We start from the raw sequence: 24,729 nt of genomic DNA, 5'->3' as shown, positions 1-24,729 counted from the left end.
AATATAATTTAAAAGAACAGGCAAATAACTCTTTCAACACAAATATATTAACTTATCACAATGATAACAAGGAAAAGACCACAAATTAAAAGAAAAGAAAAAATAATAATAAAAACAACCTTAAAAAAAGCGTATACAATCATCACCAAAAAAATTAAATATGACAGAAATCTTATAAATATTATATTACTATACTCGGACAAAAAATAAAGAAAAGCTAAAAGATCTATACCCAACATTAAATCCAAAAACCTATTCTGGCTCACCCTAAGGAAAATCAAAATGAGAATTTCAGTCAAAATACAAGAAAGAAAAATAAAAACTGAAGGAAACGAAAAAATCAAACATCCAAATGAAAATAATATAAATTAACCAAATTAAAATTCTCCACACTGAAAAACAAAACAAAAAATAATTTAAAAAACTTCATAAATTCTTTGAGATTCTATATAACCAAATAAAGAACAAACAAAATTTGATGACCAACCAGCAATTGTAATAAAATACACCCCAAAACCAGAACAATGCAAAAAAAATAAACCATAAATAAAACCAACATAATTTAAACTAAAGGCAAACAAACACCAAAATAATAAAGAAATAACTAAACCTAAAATAGGAACCAAAAAATAAATCAAATAATTCCCAAAAGAAAGAAAATAAAATTCCTTTTTAAACTTTAAAGCATCACTGAAAGGCTGAAATAAACCAATCCTATTAGAGCCCCTATGAAACTGAATGTTTTGTAGGGGTCCAAACAGGGTTGGTGTGGAAAATTACGTCTCACAACCCTACTGTTTCCATTTACAATCTTTGAGTTCTGCCAAAGGTTATTTTTGTATAGTTCAAAAAATAAATCATTGTGAGCAGAAGTATTTTTCTAAATTTTAATTATTTGTTTAGTGTTTTTCTGTTAAGTAGTAATTTAAGAGGTACTGAATGAAGATAACTTTTGAAACTAACTGTGAAAAAGAATTAAAAGGCTCTCATTTTTGTTAATTGTCATAGCCCAATGTTTTTAACATCAAAATGTTTAGTTTTCAATCCTCTTTACGGTGAATGTCACAATCTTACCATTTTTATTAAAAATTTCAAATTGTCTATCACCTGGATGCTTCTGGCCATACCGAAAAATGGATCGTAGCAGTTATATGCTAAATCTCGTTTCAAAATTTAACTGTTGAAAAATTACTTAAAAGCTGTAGTAGTTTGGCACTCGCGCGCGCGCACACACAATATACATACAAAATGATATATGCAATTAACATATACATATAGAAAAGTAAATTATATCCATTACTGTTACAACTATTCACTGCAAATATTCATCTGTTAAATAAAATTAGAACGAAAATTGTTCGATAGACTAAAAAAGTAACGAAATCATTTCAATAAAATCGAGTTGATTTCGATAATAGACGCTGTAAAAAATAAGTAAATTGAAACGTTAATATGAAGTATACTATTTAGTTCTAACTTGTACTTTATAATTTAATCCATTAATTAACAATTTTACTTTAACTAATAAGTACACGTACAAAAAAATATTAGTTATTATTAAACTAACCTGTTGATCATCATAGCAATTAGTCTCTGCTTGTTGACCTGACGCGTTACATTTTAAACTGATGGTGGCGCACTCAACAGAAATAATCATAAAATTATTGTACACACATTGTTTTTCAGTTACAATGACGTCACTCACCCTGCCTCTTCCCTAACCATCCAAGCTTCGCAGCAGTTTACCGCTGTAGAACTGAACGTATCAGTTATACCTTAGTAAAAATTAATGTTTTGTGGAACAACAAAAATTGTCAGTGTATTGAGTATACAGCAATGTTGTTATATTAAGATTCTATATAAAGCATTATGATGAAATAGAATTTTACTTTTTTAATCCAGAGATGTAACGTCAAAAATAAATTCAATCGTTCTTTTTATTCTATTTTTAATTATTTATCTTTCTTGGTTTCATCGTGATGTTTTCAATAATTAATTAATTTCGGAAATTCATTTCTGAATTAAATTCAACGTCATACAGGAAAAGTATTAAAATAAAATATAATTCTTTAACAATCGTTTTGTTTTTACATTTAATATATTTAATAAAATTATAAGGTTAAGTAATATAAAGTTTGTTTATACACATTTTGAACGAATCTAATTATTTCGACACTTTCTGACGAGATGTAATTATTATATTTTTACTTTACCATCGGTAGCTTTATTGCTACTGCAGCAAATTAGATATATGTTCCCTTTATAATTATAAATATATCGGCCAACATTTTGGGTATCAGCATCGCCGCTCCCAAACCGAATCATGTTTTACCCCGATTGTAAGTTCCCTTTCTCCTTTCCTTTCAAGAACCAAGAAGAGGAAACGAGCCCAGCAGTCACCAACAGCATAGAAGAGCGAAGAAAGAAGAGACCTGCACTTTCCCCCGTTCAGCCCTTCAGGGCCACGGGAACAGCAAGGTTATTGGCATGTAATTTCGATTACTGCCGAGTCTCGGAAAGTGTAGGCAAAGAAGAACGAAGAGATCATCTGAAGAAGAAAGAAGACCCGCTACGCGACCCGCCGTCACGGACTGGAGTCCGGAAAAAGAGCCCAGCAGAGAAGCAACGTGAAGGGCAGCCACCGAAGAAGTAGATGAAGATCTTCTCCTTTATCCGTACCTTAAAAACAAATTTTTAATACTTACAATTAATTAAATCAGCAATTGCGACTCCCTCCGGAGAAGGGGCGCATTGCTCCCTCCAAACAACTAGGGCCCCGTTGTGGCGTATTCCTGCTAGCCTATGAAGCTCTAGCACCGAAAGAACTTCAGCGGACGGTCTGAAGGGGAATTACGTCGGGAGCACAGATTTTAAAAGCTTAGTCTCCCGCGGTCGGACCCAGTAATGGGTTTGAGAACGCTGGTCCAAAACGGATATGAAACGCTAATCACAAATTCGTCCATAAAATATAATAAAACATTAAAACTTAGACCCATCATTAAAAATAAACCCTTAAACTCGCCCGATTACAGAATCATACAGCAGCAAGGGACACTGTCCAGGCTCTGCGATTCGAAGGGAAAATTTGTGATAATCCCGCCACTTTTGCATTCCGTTCCGTCCTTTAGGATATATATATATATATATATCTTACCAAACAATCTTGTTACCTTAATTTCATCTGTTGTACCTTAGACTTAAACGTCCTTTGATGTGCAATAGTAATAACCAAAGTTTTTTGATAGAACATTTTTTATTAACTCTGTTTCATAGTAATCAGTAAAACTGGCTTTTACGTACATTCAAGCTTACCAATGGTCATAAAAACAGATTTCAATGCTTTTTATAAATTTATTTACTCTTTTTTGGAAACTATACTGAAAGCACGTTACATATTTTTTCAGAGTAGCTCAAGGAATAGAATTGTAAACGAAACATTACACAACTGCATAAATAATTTTAATTTTTTTTTAATTAATTTTTTTTCCTCAATCATTGTAAGTATTTAAGTGAAGTGGATTGTTAAAACATAATGATATATAGTATTATAATCTGATAACTACGAGGCTATTCAGAAAGTAAGGAACGTTTCCACCTGACGCCGCCAGGCGCACTCCAATCGCGTATATATTGGTGTGCTCGTGCTCGGCACCTCAGTCAGCGTCCATCCGTGACAACGGGAACATCTCCGCACTGCCCGTTTTTTTTTATATACAAATTTGAAATGTGTGCTGCAATCGAAAATCCCGCCAGTTGTGAGGTGCGGTCTGTAATTCGTTTTTTGTCGGAAAAAACTTAAAACCTATAGAAATTCATCGGGAACTGTGTGAAGTGTACGGGAACATAACGAGTGAAAGTTCTGTCAGTAAGTGGTGCATTCAATTTAAAAATGGCCGAACAAACGTTCACGATAAAGAGAAGAGTGGACGTCCGAGCATTGTGACTGACGATCTGGTCTCCAAAGTTGACGAAAAGATTCGTAAAAACCGCCGTTTCACAATAACTGAGCTTTCTCTATGTTTCCCACAAGTTTCACGGACTTTATTGTTTGAAATTGTTTCACAGAAGCTAAGCTACTACAAATTTTGTGCAAGATGGGTGCCAAAAATGCTTACAGATCACCATTAAGAACAACGAATGAGGGCAGCTTTGACGTTTTTGGAGGCCTACAACAGTCATGGAGATGCACTACTGGATCGAATCGTAACAGGAGACGAAACCTGGGTGAAACATGTGAATTTTGAGACAAAATTACAGTCTACGGAGTGGGGGGCACACAAGTTCCCCTAAAAAACCAAGGAAATGTCTGCAAACTTTGTCGGCAAGGAAGATCATGGCAACAGTGTTCTGGGACAGGCAAGGTGTTCTTCTTATTGATTTTCTCGAGCGTGGTGCAACAATAAACTCTGAGGGGTACTGCCAAATATTGCAAAACCTTAGGAGAGCTGTCCCAAACAAGCGCCGAGGAAAATTATCATCCAAAATTTTGCTTTTGCATGACAATGCTCGACCTCACACGGCAAACCGTACGCAAGAACTCTTGAACTCGTTCAACCGGGAAGTTTTTCCTCATCCCCCCTACAGTCCAGATCTTGCTGCAAGAGATTTTCACTTGTTCCCGAAAATGAAGACCTGGCTAGCAACACAGCGTTTTGACGACGATGAGGAGCTCCAAGTACGCGTCACTGAGTGGTTGAGATCACAGGCGGCAGAATTCTATGACACAGTAATTTCAAATATTGTCCACCGCTATGATAAGTGCCTGAATTTGTATGGTGATTATGTTGAAAAGTAGTATTTTAGTCCTTCTTTCACATGTATATAATAAAACGTTTTTCTTGTACTTGGTTTTTTAAAATTCCAAAACGTTCCTTACTTTCTGAATAGCCCTCGTATAAACAGAGAAAATTTATTGTCTGATAACTATAAATAAACAGATATTCCTCAATTTCAGAATAATTTAACTCAGATTGAGCAGAAGTCTTTTGTGAAATTTCATCCTTTTTTATTATTATCATGATGCATTGTTTTATTATTTCTAATCAGGCAAAATTTTTCTTAAAACATAAAATATTTTGAATAAAAATATAGCTAAAAAAATATATTAAATTCATATTTTTAAAAATAAAACCGATTTTAAAACGGTATTAAAAAATTAAAATTAATAATTTTTCAGTTGTTCTTTAAATTTTGAATATTTGAATTTGGCGTCAATTTATAATTTCGTAATCTATTGCAGCTGTTTATTTTTAATAAATATATAAAATTAAAAAAGAAAATACATTTTCTTTTAAGTTTTTACGATATATAAATAAAAATTGGATGACCTCCAATGTGGCTGAGTAGGCAGCGTTTCACCATTTCGTGCGGAGATCCTGGTTTCGAATCTCGGTCAGGGATGGAAAATTTTCATATACAATCTCTACCAGGCTAATGACCACAGCTGCTGATGCCCGCTCTTTTATAACAAAGAAAACAAATGATAAATATTAAAAATTAAAAAACACGACTGCCAAAAAAAGCATTGCTGACGAACAGTGCACTTCAATATAGGATAATTAAAAAGCGTGCAGGTGACACTTTTGTATATAGTAGTGTATTTATATACAGTATAATTTTTATTTCAAGTGTTTTTAATTTTTTTATATATACACATACGTATATATAGACACTCCCGGTAACGTAAGGATTCCAACGCGGGGTCATACATCTAACTCGGTTCAGCCGTTGAACTGCTACGGTGGAACAACATACATATACCCTAAATACATTACATTCCTTTTTGGGCAGTTGTGTAAAAATAGATCAGTTAAAAAAATAAAAACTGTTTTAAGTTCAATAAAAAAAATTTCAAAACCAAATCTATATATATAAAAATGAATGTTTGTCTGTCTGTATGTCTCTTATGCCTTCCTAAACCGTTCATCCGATAGCGATGAAACTTTAGAGAATGGTTGGACGCGTACCAGGGAAGGTTTCTGAATTAGTTTGGACCCGCTAGGTGGCGCTGGCGTCGAGATATTTCGAAAAATTGTATTTACGGTCCGATTTGTCTCGTATTTAGAATACGTGTTACTTACACGAAAAGAATTATCTCTGCAAAACATGATCCCGCTAGATGGCGCTGGGGTTGAGATATTTATAAAAATTATATTTACGGATCGATTTGGTTCATATTCAGAATATGAATATTAGTTACGTGTTACGGGTATACTGAAATGAAACGACTAGCACTAGATAGGGAATCTTGGAGAGCTGCATCAAACCAGTCAAATGACTGAAGACAAAAAAAAGTTACGTGAAAAGAAATATTTCTTGGTGGGGCCGGTGTCGAGATATTTACGAAACAAACAAACAAATATACAAACACACTTTTTTACTCTATATATATATAAAAGGCATGTTCGTATGTGTGTCCGCTAAAGACCAAAAAAATAATGGACCTATTTACGCGCGGGCAAAAGGGAAAACGGGGAAAAGGAGGAAAGAGAAAAGGGAAAACGGGAAAGGGTAAAAAGGAAGCTGGGAGAGGGATGAGGGAGAAGGGTGAAAGAGAGAAGTTGGAAGTGGAAACGGAAAAGGAGAAGGAGAATAACTGAAAGGTAAAATTTGTGAAGTTCAGTTTTTTTAATTTTTTTATCAAATTTTCAATTGTGTTCATTTAAACTCTCTCTCTCTCTCTCTCTGCTATATATATATATATAGCACTAGCGAAGCATTGCCCGGTCTGCAAAGTATAATAATATAATAATATAAGTATTGCAGTATAATAATATAAGGAAATAATATGAAATAATTTTTATAATTAGATATTACATATTAATCTTTATTAAATTTTTCTAAAATAAAAAGTAAATATTGTAAATGTGAATTACATGTAAATGTAATTTACAAAAAAACCCACTGTTCAATTTGTACTTTATTGTAATTCGATTTAATAACAGAATAAATAGAAATCATTATAAATAAATTATGTATTCTAAGATATGAAATTAAATTTAATAGCCTACAGAATTTTTCCACTTTCTTTAAGAAAAGAGGAAATTTTATTTTTCTATTAGTTTATCATCTGATTTGAAAACAAGAAAAGAAAAGTTGTTCATTAAGAAAAACTAGGGTTAAAACTCTGGAACTCTGGAGAAGTATTTTAGGGCGAAAAGAAAAGAATAAAAAGAAAAGTATAAGAGAAGAAAAGCGTCTCCTTATCGAGTCAGCAGCAATAACGGGTCGGTCAACGGCAGAATCAGAAACAGAGGCTGACTTTAGATCGGTCAATTTGATGGTCGCGGCCGGTCGTATTAAGGAAACGTTCTTCGCATCACATCATCTTTAATTCATATCCAAGTAGATTCGTTAATACCGAACGACTAGTTGCTTCCCCTCGTCTATCTACAAATCCGCTGCCGGTAAAACTGCTACAAGGAAAAGCAACTATAGTTACGTGAGCTCGCACGTGATATTCCGGTCTAGATTTCACAGCACAATTAGCAACAATCAGTCTATCTTAATGAGTTACCTCACTCTCGTCCTTCTATATTCCTTTCCCTCCATTTACAATTCATGAATCCTCACACGTTCGTCTTCATTGCTACGCAAATAATGTTACATGCATTCGCGTGAATGACTGTAAAAATTTCTAGTTTTCGAAAGGTAAATAGTCAAGTAGATCAAATAATTCCATACCTCAATAATATATACATGTTCTATATAATATATGACTGCAATTATCTAATAATCTAGCCTACAATTGTAGAATAATATTATATTTTCACGAAATAAGTTCCGGGCTGATAACCAGTGGCGCCTCATAATTAAAATTAATGAGGGTGCCGGTCCACAAAATTCCTTTCTGGGCCTTTTCAAGGCCATAGTTAATGTCTTCTGTAAAATAAAAGAATCGAAAAAATGAATTAAATAGAATAGCTGGAAGCAGGATAATAATCGAATTCTACACTTTATCACATTCAAGAATATGGTACACGTTTTTAAGCACATTGCACTTAAAAACCGAATTCGGTTAAACCGAATAAATAATAAAATGTCAATACAGATGATATTTTTTTAGTATTAATAAAAAATATATATATTTTTTTTACTTAATAAAATTTCCGCTTAAAAACATTTTACTCCAGTGGTGCTTAATCTAAATTTCTACGTACACAGAAACAAATACATAATTAGATTTTATTAATTACATTCTCTTTCGCCCTTCCAGCGTATTTTTGGACAGATTTAGCGATCAAAGAGCCTTTGCTTTCCGCCATCTTCTGATCACTACTGAAAAAAACAACTAAATCACTTTCATATTCCTTCCACCGACTAAACTAGGAAAGGGAACGAACAAGGAACTTTCCATACACACGCGGAGTAAAAAAAAAAAACTACCTTCCACCAGCACGCCAGGATCGGCATTGCGGAAGCGACAGTGCTCTTTCTCCCTCTCGCGGTCTCACGTGCAGCTTCCTACGTGCGCATTCGCATAACAGCCAAACACCACGCCGCTGGAACTGTGAAGCGCACAGTTCCGTACAAAGATTTTTGTATCTTTCTCATGAACCGGGGTATGACAACTGACATTAAGATTAAGGATTATATATTGTACAAGTATAAAGAAAGAATTAAAGAAAAAAGGATTCGTTATATTAAATGTTATCGATAATATCAAGTGGAAATAGAGGTGCTGCAGTTCCACAGTGTGTACACACGAGCCGTCACTGCTGATAACTATCAGTTAATTTATATGTAATAGCGATATATTAATTCTACGTTTTCGATACATCAAAAATATTCACCAGATTTATTTACAACTGAATAGAGTATGTTTGTGGTGAAACGAGTAATAGATGATGATCGGCTTGGTTTCAGGACGACATAGATTCAAAGAAGGAGAAAAAGATCATCGGACCAATCTTAAAGGAATAAAAACTCCATCTAGATGGCATTTGAAAATATCGAGAAAGCATTTGATAATTTTAAATGAAACAAAATATTTAACATTTTAGAATGAAATAAATGGAAAAAAGTCGGGTGGGGCTGTGTCGAGGCGCACGTCTCTTGATTTAACGTGAAACGTTACAGACCTTGGAAGAAGTTCCTCCGAGCTGCAGACCGACCAACTTATCTGTAGAGTTAAATAGGAGCACCCCCATCGTATTTTTTGAACAAAACTGAAAGTTTCCAATGGAAATTTTAATCCCTTCATTTGGCCAACTCTACAGATAAATTGGTCGGTCTGTATGTCAGCGAGTCACTTTTAGTGTATCGGATTGAAATAAAAACGAGACATTGACTGCGTACTAAATTTAATTTTAACAAAAAATAGATACTAAATGGTACATGATATTTATTTCGAATAATATTTGACGATAATTTTGTTCAACATCGGTCTGTGATATGAGAAGTAAGACACAAGGCATAATTAGCAGCGGTAAAGGTGCTCGCGCCGTCGGCGTCGTTCACTGAGCGCGCCGTGCCAGCTTTGCGAAGCTCCCGAAACAGTCTCGAACAGTTTTCGGCGACGGACATTTGGGTATCTGTGCGTGCCCCATGATCTTCCATTTCCAACGATATGCGTAATTTACATTTCCGGCTGGCTTTTGCGCAGGCTGAAGCTGACATATTGATTTATTATACTTTTTTACACGATTACTTTAATTTTTTACATATAAATATTTTCTAAAATACACTTCTTATTATTACTTAAATCGATCTATCTCGAGAAACTCTCAGCATAAACACAGTAATCACCGCGCTATCACGTCTAAGTCGTGAGCTACACTAAATGGAAATGAGCGAGAGCGCCAGTTTTAGCCGATCTGTGCTGTGCCTCCTCTCCGCCAACTTGCTCGCCAGTGACGCAAACTCAAAGTCGTATCGGCGAGCTGACCATAAGTTATAAAATGACATCGCATGAGACTAATAGTTAGGGAGTTAAGGCAGGACGATGTAGACCTTTTCGTTACGCTACAAGTTTCTGTTCTGGTACCCGTATGTTTCGGTGTGATTTTAAAGACGTTTCATGTCAAAATGTAATAAAATCTGAAGAAGATAAAGAAAGGAAATATATCTTTGTCTCACTCCTTTCTGCAATTGAGAAATTAGTGGGATATTGTTAAAAGTTTTACTTCTTGTTTTACATCTTATAAAAAAGAAATAATATAGGGATTAAAAGATAATTTTGAACAAAAGATAAAAAAATGAGAATGTTAAGATCCACCTATTGCATTATTTTTTTATAGAAATTAAAAATTTTTGTATTTTGGGAGAAAATCTAAGAAAGGCTCCATGAAATAAAGATCAAAATAGACTGGCATAAGCAAATAGAGAGGTTTTGTGCAAAATGTAAATCAACTAATATTTAATTTTTTTTTTCCTCATGTGTACATTGCATGTACACTGCATGTACATTGCATTCCTCATGTGTTCAACTAGTGAACAATAAGCAAACCCCACCACCTCAAAGGAGCAATGAGATGTGGATAATATATAAATGAGGTATAGTCTTATACAGACTCAGGTCAAACAATCATGAGACATGTAGTTAATTGAACTCCAACCACCAAAATATACCGGTGTGTACTGTCTAGTATTCAAATCCATTAAAAGTAACTAACTTTTGCTAGGATTTGAATCTCAGAACTTTCAACTTTGAAAATCAACTGTTAAATAACCGCTTTGCAACGACTAGTTAACCGCTAGACCAGTCTAATGGGCAAGTTTAATATAGATTTAAAAATCAAAAAATTGTTCTTAAAAATATTATTTTTAAAAGGAATGCCAAAATTTATGTTAATGAAAAGTGTATAGTACAAAAATCAGAATGTACATTTTTCTTAAAAATATTTTTTATGTTAATAAAACATAAACAGTGACGAAAATCAGAAATAAAAACAATTAATGATATTTGAAATACAAGATTAAAATAGGATGATGAAAGTCATTTGAGTAAATAAAATTCAAAATGAAGAGAAAATAGGAGAGGAAACATATCTATGACAAAAATTGTAAGTCAGAAGGAGCATGTATTTCATAAAAACTGAATTAAACACACAATTTATAGAATATGACAAAATAGTAGTTATTGAGCAGTAGTATTTGAATAGTTATGAGTAAATAAACGTATTGAAAATTACAATGAGTATAGCAGGTAATTCATAAAGAATGTAACAAACTTTCAGGATATGTTCTACTGGTGAAAACAAAGAAAGACGTTCATATAAAGAAAGGTTCAAAAATGCTTCGTGTGTTGGCTGGTCAAAGATTTTCCCCTGATTTTTTAACCTTCGATAAAGACTGGAGGAAAATGACTGTTCTTGAAAAATATCTTATTTCCATCGGTTGATAATCATAATTCGGTTCAAAGGCTGTTGTATTACAATAGTCTTATTCTATTTCTTAATTCTCAAGATAATTTTATCTTTATAGTTTAAAAATTTAACTGTCTTTTTATTGATTTGTTATAATAACAGAAATATTTCATGAAGAAGATAAGCAAAATACTCAATAGTCATAAAAAATAAGAGTATTATTTGGTGATGAAAGCTTTTTTTTTTAATTAATTGTAATAAATTATGTGTAGAAGGCTGGTCACAAAAAACATTATATGTATCTCATTAAAAAATACAACATTTTTAATTTTTATTTAGGCTCATTTTACATAGAACAGGATAATAAGTTACTCTCTTCTCCACTTTACCATTCTCTTTACCACCAGCTCCTATGTCTTTGTAACTGGTCATATCACGTAGCCATTTTGATCGCATCACAGTTTTATATCGTTTTCCTTTCATCTGTTCAGTTATTTTCCTACCATACAGCACTCTGCTTATCTTTTACTCACAGTTTTGTCTGGTACAAAAAATTCATTAACTGAATATGAAATCCAATAGAGCATGTTATGAAATACTTTTGCTAAAAGAAATTACAGAATTAAATGCTATTAAAATGTTATACACTGCATGAAAGCAGTTTGATGCTTTTCACCGAATGAAAAGTTTTGTGCTTTAAGAAAATATACCAGAATATGAAAATGTAAAGAAAAATGATCATGATGTATCATCTTCTGAAGTAATACCTTACGGTGATTTCAGAGGCTAAACAGAAAAAGAAAGACGATACAACAGGAAGCTACCATTCATTATCGGTATGATAAGTAGCTTGTCGCATTTCTTAAGTGCCAGGGCAGTATGTGCTTTAAATAGATCCCAAGGATACTGGGAGAAAAAGACAGTCTTGTCATGGAGAAGGCAAGTAACTGAAATAAACTTATTAATTATCATGACTAAAGTGCACAACAGATGCATTGTTCATAGCATGATTTTTATGCTATTAAAATCACTATTCAAAAATATATAAATGGAGCTTATCAGGTTACCTATCTATATATGAAGTAAGATAGCAAGACAAAATTAAATAAAATTTAACTCCTAAGTTATAACTAAAGAACATAAGTAACATATACAAAGAGTTACAGACTCGCCTTTGAATTTGTTGCAATTTGGAATGTACCTTATTTAGGACCTAAGTTATTCATTACAATTGAAATTATTTGTCAGAAACACCTTTTACCCGAGTTATTTATTTCATGTACAGTACGCTACCCAAAAATTTTGTAATTCAACCCTGTACGAGTGTAATATAAATGCATTATTGGCTGACTAAATAAATTGATTTCAGTTAAATTTAGTCAAGAATAAGGTTAGATTTGCTTAAGGTTAAGTTGAACAGAAGTCTTGAACTGTGATTTTGTCAGATAAATGACGGTAAGTTTCCCTCAAATTTATAAATTACTTAAAACCACCTTAACCTTGACCTAAACCTAATTAAACTCAATTAAATTTCACTTAAACAAAATTGTTTACTCTCTAAATAATTTATATTGCACTTTTACCAAAACCAACACCTTAAGCTTAACCTAATTAATTTAGTCATAAGTATACCTAACATCATTCATAATTTTGGCATCAAATATAGGTGCCAGGATTGTTCAAATAACTTCATTCATAAATTTTTTAAATAATTTAATAAAAATTTTAAAAAATATACTTAAATCAATCGATATACATCTTTAAAACCAGGATTGTTATGGTTTTTATTAGGTTTTAAAGATATTAACTTTGAACTTGTTACATTGAACAAATTTAATTATTGTCAAAGGAGAAAATTTGTAAATTGTGTAATAGAAAAATCAAGTAAGACAATATTATTTAATTTAATGTTTAATAATCATAAATAAAATCTTAATGTAATTTTACACAAAATAAAACATAATTTTATTGAACATATTTACAAATAAATTAAATACAGACAGGTGGGGTGGTACAAATTAATTAAAATTTATATAAGAGGAATATAGTTTTTAACCATTAAATAAATACTAAATAAAATCGTTATATTCATAGAACATTTGAGAAATTTTTAGAACAATAATTGAGGTGTGTGTGTGTGTGTGTGTGTGTGTGTGTGTGTGTGTGTGTGTGTGTGTGTGTGCATGTGTGTAAAACAATTTATAGAAGTTTTTATTTCTTAAATATATTTTATCAAAGATCACAATACCACAATTTCCTTCAAAATTATTGAATTATTAAAATAGTTGTATTTCAATGAGTATAAGAAATCAACAAATATACGGGTATCTTATATTAAAATCCTCTAAATAAAATTAATTATAATAAATATTATACTTCAATTTTATCATTTACTTATATTTAAAATTACATTATTGTATTCGTGTTTTAAAAATTAAAAGGCGTTTCTTCAAATCATTCTTAACATGTTTTTTTTAAGTCACTGATTTACAAAATTAAATAATCTTAAACAGTTACAATTTTAAATATATCACTACATGATTTATAGCTAGAATTTACATAAATAAAGATAATTTGACTAAAAGGTTTCAAGAATTTTGATTTTTGTTAGAATATTTTGCTTGTTGGTTCTTTTTGTTGCGAAGAGAGTATGCATGAACTATTAATTGAAAAAATACATACATAATATTTTATTCGGCCAAATTTGACATTTGGATTTGGGGAACATTCCTTGATGCTTCTCACCAAATATGTAATCATAGTTTGATTATAATATATTTTTCTGCTAATTGTACTAGAGAAAATACATGTTTACATATTATTATGAATACTACATGTTTATTTCAACGTACAATATCAATTTTTTTTCTTCTTGACAATTAGATTCCTTGGCATTTATTAGTTAGAATTCCTTAAGAAAAATTGAAAATGCATAATAAAAATGATACATAGAATTAATTTTAAATGTTGACCAAACAATTCTGATGTTAAATTTTACTGAGTGGCATAAGCACTGTATGCAAGATTATGAGCCTCAGGTCTATCTTCGATGTGTATTCTTCGATGGGAAGAATTATCACCACCTTGGTTACCATTTACAAAGTGTTTCAATGCTGCTAAACCTGCTAATACTAAAGCCACCTTAGCAATTAATAATGCGCTACCGGCGATAATTGCAAGACCTTTTAAAGTTAATGGGATTAAAACAGCTACAGCTGTTGCTATTGCTACCGCATAGTATTCGCCTTCTTTTTTCTTTTTTCCTCTTCCTAAAAAATAAGAAACAAGAAAAATCAAAAAAGTAATAGAAGTAGTAACTATAATAATAAAGAAATATATTTTTATGCTATTAGTAATAATTAGGCTGTACGTATTGAGAAGCTATAAAAAAAATTTTGAAGAGGAAGTCACATAAATCTGATTAAGAAACAGATGACGTAACTGTTATTCTATTTACAAAACAATCAGATAACAGAATTTCAACTACTGTGGTTTGTATTGATCTATTCTTTAATTTGCTGTGTTTTCTGTATGTTAACAGAAACCACAAATGATGTGGGTGAATTATGAGTTTGAACACTATTAACATTTATTAATAAACAACCAGATATATATGGTATTCATGGGGGTTATAATCTTTACTTCTTACTCAGAAGGAACCCCAGAAAGAAAATTTAATTTCCTATAACTTTTTTTCTCTTGAAATCTTTTACAAAAATTCAATCAGAAAAACTCTCTATCCAAGACTGAAAGGAAGTCCCCATTGCTTACACATTTTAAAAAAGTTATTGTGAAGATTGTCTGCAATTCTATTTTCTTTTAGTTTCATTGCATTCTTGAAATGCTTGCTAAAATGCATGCTCATCCAGTAAATCATAAAAAAAAGTGGTCAGTAGGAGGAAGAAACTCTTAGCATCAAAATAATTTTTTTTTTTAAATGCCTAGAAAGCTGTTTCAATCTGTAATTTCATCAGTTGAAATTTTATTTTAATTCATCCTGAGTGCATAAATGAAAAACTTATTTCAAAAGGAGAACAGGTTTGCTTTTTTTATTAGCTACTTTTTATAAGTTTTTCAACGCCTACTTCACACAGCTGTTTTTTTTTCTTTTTTTGTGGATAGGTAAGTGTGATCTGACAAAATTTATATAAATGCCAACTTGCTATTTAACATCAACTTACTACCAGGAATGAGATACAGAAATTTTTATTGCCTGAAAAATTCCATGCCTTTACCAGGCCTTCAAACCTGTAACCTCCAGATGAAACATAAGATGCTCTCTCTTTTTCTGTTTTAGCCTCTGGAACCAGCATAAGATATTTCTTCAGAGTTGAATGAGGATGATATGTATGAATGTAAATGAAATGTAGTCTTATACAGTCTCAAGTTGACCATTCCTGAGATGTATGGTTAATCGAAACCCAACCACCAAAGAACACTGATATCCATGATGTAGTATTCAAATCCGTATAAAAGCAACGGTCTTTACTAAGATTTGAACCTTAGAACTCTCAACTTTGAAATCAGCTGATTTGCGATGACGAGTTCACCACTAGACCAACCTGATGCAGTGCGTTAAAGATGCTACAGAGATCAGTGAAGTAAATACCAGAAATAATTTTTTTGTAAATAAGGGAAAGCAAATTGTTAAAGATTTCAAGTGGAGGTGTAGCAGATATTGATAAGATGTTCATCTTGTAAACATCTAGACCTGGTTAAATACATTTATTCTTCAAGTATTATTAAAATTGGGGATGATAAACAGAAATCTAAATAATCAGCACAAGCTGATTTAAAAACATTGTAGTAGTAATAATAATAATAAAACCACTCAAGCTAAAGAAAGCCCTTTGTATTTTGTATTAAATACAAAACTTAAACATATCTCGATGTAAAAAAAAAAAACATCACCCATCTATTTACAAAAGACATTGTGGTAGAATAAAATGTTCTAATAAATCGCTCTTATCTCAAAGACAGGTTATTCGACTTGCATAAATATGTTAAAATCTTAAATTTTGAATGCCAAATTTCTTGCAGAATTTGATTTAGTTAATGACTCAAAATATTAATACACGAAAGATGAAAAAGTTTTTTCAGATATTTCAGATATAGAATCAGTACTATGAAATACTACACAATATCAAATTATCGCCCAAAAATGTATTTATTTGGACAAATTCACATCCTCAAAGTTCAATAAAAAATAGGGGCAAGTTAATCCTTCAGTGGTTCCTAACCTTTAAAGTTTAAAGATCAGAATACAAATTGATGTTCGTTTAAAGTTTAAACAAACATTGATTTGTATTCTGTTTTATATACAGTATAAAGACAAAAATTATTAAATTATAAATATGACCGTATCTAAAATATTAAGCTTCATTATAAAATTAATTAATTACCTTCTGCTTCAGCAAGATTAATTGAAATAACACGGCTATTATAAAATCTCTGTAATCTGTCCCATAAAATTTCACTTATAGAACCAGCCTGTTGTCTTTGTTGTCTTGAATCTGAGATATTAATTGCATCTTTGGATTTATCAATCGATAGTCCGTCTGTTAATGTAATGGAATCTTTCACTAAAGCACGATCCAAAAAATCAACCATTTTCCTTTGCAAACAGTAACCTTTGTCTGTTCTTGACATACAGGAGTCCATTACAACCTGAAAAAAAAAATTCAAAAAATAGTTAATTTATAATTTAAAAAAAAAAAATTCAAAATTATGTTAATGTGCTTTGTAATCTTATTTAAAAACTATTAACTTAGATGAATTCAAAAAAAATATAATCCATTAAATAAATTAGAGAAAACAAGGACAATATTTACTTAAATCTACTTTTAATTCTCTTAGACAAAAATAATTATGATTAATTAAACTCCAAAGAATTTTATAAAGCATTCCCCATGGAACCAAAAAAAAGATAAGTTGGATTGAGAAAGAACTGAAATCTATGATCCTTGACAAAATGGAACAGGTGTCAGTTTGATCCTTATTAGAGAGAAGAAAATGAAAGGATTAATTGTGCTCTGAATTATGGTAGCTAGGTATTTTGAAATTTATAACATTAGATGAATAAAATAATGGCATTATTTGTATTAAAATGTAATTGGGTGTAGTATCAGACAATAAGTACCATAGCGGATGAAAATATACGCATCATGATCACTTTGCAAAACACCTGCACAAAATATTGAATCAATCCTCTCATAAAAAGTATTTTTCAGTAAAAATTAACTTAATATTTTGAGAGCTGGATAATCAGAAATATTTGTTGCGAGTTAAAGCTGTTAATGTTTGTTAGAAAGAAGTCGTAATAAGAAAGGGAGTCTGACAAGGATGTTCCCTGTTCCCATTACTTTTTAATCTTTACACAGAACTAGCAGTTAATGATGTTAAAGAACAATTTAGATCCGGAGTAACAGCACAAGGTGAAAAGATAAAGATGCTACGATTTTCTGATGTTATAGTAACTTCAGCTGAGAGTAAAAGGGATTTAGAAGAAATAATGAACGACATGATCCTTGACAAAATGGAACAGGTGTCAGTTTGATCCTTATTAGAGAGAAGAAAATGAAAGGATTAATTGTGCTCTGAATTATGGTAGCTAGGTATTTTGAAATTTATAACATTAGATGAATAAAATAATGGCATTATTTGTATTAAAATGTAATTGGGTGTAGTATCAGACAATAAGTACCATAGCGGATGAAAATATACGCATCATGATCACTTTGCAAAACACCTGCACAAAATATTGAATCAATCCTCTCATAAAAAGTATTTTTCAGTAAAAATTAACTTAATATTTTGAGAGCTGGATAATCAGAAATATTTGTTGCGAGTTAAAGCTGTTAATGTTTGTTAGAAAGAAGTCGTAATAAGAAAGGGAGTCTGACAAGGATGTTCCCTGTTCCCATTACTTTTTAATCTTTACACAGAACTAGCAGTTAATGATGTTAAAGAACAATTTAGATCCGGAGTAACAGCACAAGGTGAAAAGATAAAGATGCTACGATTTTCTGATGATATAGTAACTTCAGCTGAGAGTAAAAGGGATTTAGAAGAAATAATGAACGACATGGATGAAGTCCTACGCAAGAACTACCGCATGAAAATAAACAAAAACAAAACGAAAGTAATGAAATGTAGTAGAAATAACAAAGATGGACCACTGAATGTGAAAATAGGAGGAGAAAAGATTATGGAGGTAGAGGAATTTTGTTATTTGGGAAGTAGAATTACTAAAAATGGACTAATCAGGAGCGATATAAAATGCCGAATAGGCAGGCGAAACGAGCCTTCAGTCAGAAATATAATTTTTTTACATCAAAAATTAACTTAAACGTCAGGAAAATATTGTTTTGTGGAAAGTATTGTAAAGTATATGTTTGGAGCGTTGCTTTATAAGGAAGTGAAACTTGGGCGATTGGAGTACCTGAGAAGAAAAGATTAGAAGCTTTTGAAATGCGGTGCTATAGGAGAATGTTAAAAATCAGACGGGTGGATAAAGTGACAAATGAAGAGGTGTTGCAGCAAATAGATGAAGAAAGAAGCATTTGGAAAAATATAGCTAAAAGAAGAGATAGACTTATAGGCCACATATTAAGGCATTCTGGAATAGTCGCTTTAAAATTGGAGGGACAGGTAGAAGGAAGAAATTGTCTAGGTAGGCCACGTTTGGAATATGTAAAACAAATTGTTAGGGATGTAGGATGTAGAGGGTATACCGAAATGAAACAACTAGCACTAGATAGGGAATCTTGGAGAGCTGCATCAAACCAGTCAAATGACTGAAGACAAAAAAAAATGTTTGTTGTGAGTTAATTTGTTGTGTGTTAAGGACTTTTGAGATAAGATTACAGGACAATTATTATATTTAGACATGATGAATGTTATTGTATCAATTATAACAGCATTTAATAAATATTACAATATTTTACAAGAAAAAACTCGTTTTAATAATGCTGACTACAGTATTATGTAAAAAATGATTTGTAAGTTCATGAATCATGAGTTAGTTGATGAGAGAACTGTTGATATCAAAACACACGTCTCCATGATGTATGGGAAGTATATGATTCCTTAGCAATAAGTAGACTTACTACCATAACCAGCTAATTATATTTCCCCTAATTAAACATGATCCTTCTGTCAAGGTAGCTTCTAAAATATTATAGATTGTGTCCTGCTGCTAACAATAAGCGGTCGGTCACACTTGTGAAGATATTTAATCACATTTTATATAAAATAAACAATTTAACCATGATTTAAGAATGATTATTTTTCATCAATACACATATTTTCTTAAATTTATCTTATCTAAAATAACTCACAGTTTTCAGTTAAATGAATGAAAGAGCTATAGCTTGAAAAATTCCTGATAACGAAAAGAAATAGTATAATAAAAAAGGGGCTGTAAATTTTTCCTCTATCTTATACATATATATAAAAATGAATCTTTGTTTATTTGTCCCGTATGCGTTCCTATACCATTCACCCGATTACGATGAAACTTTGGTGAGTTGGGTGAAGGTTTCTGAATTAGTTTGAACCCGCTAGGTGACGCTGGGGGTCGAGATATTTTGAAAAATTGTATTTGTGGTCCGATTAGGCTCATATTCAGAATATATATTAGTTACGTGAAAAGAAAAATTTTTGCAAAAACTATAGCCGCGCCGGTGTCGAGTAATTTACGAAACAAAGAAGCAAGTACAATATGTATACAAACAGACTTTATTTTCTATATATATATATATATAAAAGGCAATGTTCATATATGTGTCCGCTATAGACTAAAAAACCAGTGTACCGATTTACGTGCGGGGGAAAAGGGAAAAGGAGGAAGGGGAAAAATGGAAAAAGGAAAAAGAGAAAGGTTAAATTTTGTGAAGTTTCGTAATGTTCAGTTTTTTAACGTTTTATCTAAATTTAATTGCGTTCATTTAATATATATATATATATATATATATATATATGTATAGCCAAATCTAGCAATAGCAAAGCATTGCCTGGTCTCTCAAGTAATTTACAATTTATATAATACAAATTACTAAATAATTTATAGGGATCATTTTTACAACTTTATTTGCCCGGTTCACGTGAATTTAAAGCTGCTTAGGCTGAAAAATAGTAAAAGAACATAATTTTCTTTAACTTTTGTTTATTTTTATGGAGACAAATTTCAGTAAGAAATTTTTGCACGGGTAAAAAAAATAACATTGGGAAATAAATAAGACCATTATTTTTTATTTAAAATGAAAAGATTTATCGAACTCCTCACTCGTCGGCAACAATATAACACGTCTTAAATAAAGATATTCGTTTGTTTTTCCAACCAGTTTTCCAGCTACTCCCGGATTTGGATGCGTGTGGTATAGATAAATGCAATTACTTCTACCAACTTGCCAGGTCTGACGTAACGCAATCTAAGTGAAAATGTACCGGTAAATATGTAGTCTAGAACATACTCAGGTCGACCATTCTTGATACGTGTGGTTAATTGAAACCCAACCATCAAAGTACACCACAGTCTAGTATTCAAATACATATAAGTAACTGCCTCTTCAAGGACTCGAACCTTAGATCTCTTGACTTCGAAAATCAGCTGATTTTACTATGACGAGTTTAACTATTAGACTAACTCGGCGGATTAAATATGTAGTTTGAATAAAATACATATAACACAACAGAAAACAATGGTCTGAAATTCACTTTTGCGAAGTAACGACGAAATTCACTTTTGCGAAGTTTACGACACTCGTTAAACTTCGCAAGAGTGCATTGGTAGAGAGCATTGTAGAGAGTAGTTGCATACCGTACGTTTTCTACGGCTGAGAAAATATTGGGATTATTGATTTAAATCTATGATAAAATAGATTTTTTATGAAATTTTTTTTTCAAAAAATACATTTTTGTGGCATAGGTCATAAGTTCTGTCTAAAATTATTCATAAATTCTGCCTCTTTTTTAGTATCGATAAGTGTTAAAGATATTTCTTCCTCAGAATACGACATAATTAACAAAAGGATAAACTGTGTAATAAGAAACTTAGTTACCTACATTGTACTTGCATATTATTCTCTGCTTGCTAACTACTAAATCGGATTAAAATCAAAGTAAAGAAACAACCGATAGATTAAAGAATACCGCTTCTGATTGGTCACTAATTGAAAAAAGTAGGCTTTTTATAGGTTAACACCTATACCATAATGAAAATCTCATGGATCTCATGTATTGGAATTGGTAAAAACCTAACGTCACCAAATGAGTGGCAGTACTAAATAAAATGAAACGGCGCATGCGCAGATTATTTTTTGAAATTTGTTCAAAATATGTTGCGAGAAATTGATTTAAAAAATTGAATATCTTTTATTATATTTTAGTTGTTCAGATTGGCGTAGAAAAATTGTTCATATACTTTTTTTAGCTCTGTATAAATATCAGCTATTTAATTATGTTTAAAAAAAAATTCTGAAATTTTCTAAAACTGTCCGTAAATTTCTGCTTGTGTTGGAAAAATGACCGTTTTTTTAGTAATCTGACTCGAGTGAAATAAACATCCCTCATTACGATTATAGTCGCGCAAGCGTATAACGGTTTTATTTAGTTCCCAGCCACTCATCTGGGGCGCTGGAGTACACCATAAGGATCTCGTCTATCCAATTATGAAGAGATCAGCGGAAAATCTGTTTCATAATTACCCTCATAATATAGGTTCCAGCCGCGTAATTCAAACGCTATTACAGCCGTAGAAAAAGCTTATTTTAAGTCACTCTAGTGTAAATCTATCGTATAACAATGCAAGTGGATCGCATAGACAGATCGGTGAAATCTATATGGGTAGCTGTTAAATGTATCCAATAAAAATATTCGGTATCAGAAGAATATTGTTGGATCCTACCGTAATGAGTTTATTGGTGTGAATATAACAAAAATAATTATTTAGTTAAAGACGAATGAAGCGATATCATATGCTTTTAATCGCTGATAATATAACATATGGTCTATATCATGATGTTACTTTCATCATGGTCTATATTACTTGTCATCGTTCGTGAGAAAATTTATGTATGTGATTTTAGTTTAAAAATTGTTTTAATGTTTTCTTTTTTTTTCGAAAAATAAATTAAAAATCTTTTTTTTTAATAAATTTATCACTGTAGAGTACATTCCTGTACATACTTTAAAAAATACTCAACATATAATTTTCCTAAATTTTACTAGAAAACATTTTAGATTTAGGGATCCTAAAAGAAATATAAAAAAACAGAAAGATCTCAAAGATATTTCAAACATATTAGATTTTTTAATCCAGATATATGTTAGATTTAAATTGAACTAACAGGAATTTTATGTGTATTAAATGAACTGAAAAAATTTGATTTCAAAATACAAAAAGAGCTTCAAAACTTAATACATTAACTTATTAAATTTTCTATTATTTTTTTTAATTTAGGTCTAAATTAAAAGTTTATCGCTGACTCGAAAAAGTTGTACCAAATTTTTAAAATCTTTTGTTATACTATTTATTTTTTTTAAGTTCATTTTATTTTTATTATAATAATAGGTTTTGCAACCCCACATTCTGATAAAAGTAAGAGAAGAAATTACGCAAATAAAATACTATCAAACGTGCTCTAAGCCTTTTCCCTGGAATATATATTATTACTTAATTTTTACTACAAATTTTCTTTCATTTCTCCTCAAATATTCTTTAAATATCAGATTTTATAATATTACATTACACCAATCCAATACTACAGTGAAAATACATTATAAAGAATATCTTCAAATCATTTACGAAACCATCCGTAGGTCTCGGGTTCGAATTCCGGTCAGGCATCGCATTTTTCATACGCTACAAATTTCCATTTTCATATTTCCATGAACAAGTTTCTTTGTAAGCTTCTGTAATGAATTAATTCATCAGACAGTAAAAGAAAAAAAAACAATGTAACTTTCAGTTAAAAGTTTTCCGTTTAACTAAGCTACTTGGAAAACTTACAACGGAACACCAAGGGAAATTTAGATTTTTAGAGAATTTTAGAGAAATTTCCCTAATAACTGTATTTATTTGTTCCGATTCTTATAACCGGATATAAAATACTGACAAATGTGAACCCAAAACATCGGGATTAAAGGTCGTATTACCCTTTCTGTTACGGAGATTGGAGACTGTGTTTAATGGTAAATTATAAACCCCTAATTAGTTGAAATGAAATTTTTTTATAATTCATCGCTATAAATGTAAAACGTAATAATAATAACAAACCTTAAGTTCTCGTGGTACAATTGAACTCCAGGTATCCGATGATGTAGATGTTGGCGTTGAAGATGATATTACACTATTTGTTAACAAAATAATAAATACTGCATTTGATAATAATACTCTAACGTAATACACATTAGCCATAATTATGTTCTTGTATCGTATTTTATTAATAAAAACACTAAAAAAAATTCACAAAAGCACGAAACAAAAATTGTAAATAAATATATTCTAAAATAGAAGAAACAGGAGAAGACAAGCAGATCTTATTCGATGTACTGACGGTAAAAAACTAGATCTTTTAAGAAGTCGGGCTGAAAATTTTATACTAGCGGAGAAGAGATGTGGTGCGTGAAAAAAGAGAAGATATTCAACATGCGTAAAGTAAAACATTATTAATAAAAGAAATATACGAAAAATTAGATGAATAAAAGATAATATCTCTTAATTTTTGTAGATAGCTGCGTGAATTCAACTGAGTGTGTAGCATATTAGTTATTAACATCATAATATAACTTCGAACTAAAAAATACACGCATAATCATTAAAAAAAAACACACATACCCGTATAGAACTAATAATTCAGTTGCCTTCGGATTTACACACGCACATTCTCACAATTTTTCACTCTTTATTTTCACATATAAACGAATTATGCCCCAAAAATCATTTCGACCACGAAATAAAATCTAGGGCATTTTATATTACCTTTTATTGTAAAGTAATATGAAATTAATTAGTCGTTCAAAAAAGCAGCAAAAGTTGATTAATTCAATAAAATTAAATGAATTGTGTAAGTAAAAGCAAAAAATAAAAAATAATAAAAAATTACGTAATGCGTATAAAAATGACATTTGCTAATAAAAATCGTTTATTAACATATCTTATTTTCGTTAATTATTGCGAATACAATAACATAACTTTTACAAGCTAATATACATAGAACTTCAACGAAAATAACTTTTATTTTGATTGTAGCATTGCATTACATGAAAAAAAAAGATTATTCTTTAATTTCTTAAAACATTTAGAGAATACAAATAATTTGAAAAGTAATTTTTTATAAACAAACAACCAGAGAGATCAAAAACACTCAGAAATCAAAAGAAAAAAATTAATAATTCCACAATAAAAACAGACGAGAGAATG

At 31.0% G+C, this 24,729-nt stretch overlaps 1 protein-coding gene across 1 annotated transcript; it reads right to left on the bottom strand.

Annotated features, from left to right (window-relative positions):
* Nucleotides 1–14,300: 14,300 nt before the first annotated feature.
* Nucleotides 14,301–23,724, bottom strand: Osi21 (Osiris 21). Its single transcript, XM_075357760.1, has 3 exons — nt 23,584–23,724; nt 16,709–16,973; nt 14,301–14,575 (listed from the first exon to the last, which is right to left on the bottom strand). Exons 1-3 carry the CDS (start codon nt 23,722–23,724, stop codon nt 14,301–14,303), a joined length of 681 nt encoding a protein of 226 aa, XP_075213875.1.
* Nucleotides 23,725–24,729: the final 1,005 nt, after the last annotated feature.

Source organism: Lycorma delicatula, chromosome 2 (genome assembly GCF_047948215.1).
Source record: "Lycorma delicatula isolate Av1 chromosome 2, ASM4794821v1, whole genome shotgun sequence".
Lineage (NCBI taxonomy): Eukaryota > Metazoa > Arthropoda > Insecta > Hemiptera > Fulgoridae > Lycorma > Lycorma delicatula.
The sequence above is the reverse complement of the archived record's forward strand: the minus strand, read 5'-3'. Positions and strand labels throughout refer to the sequence as shown.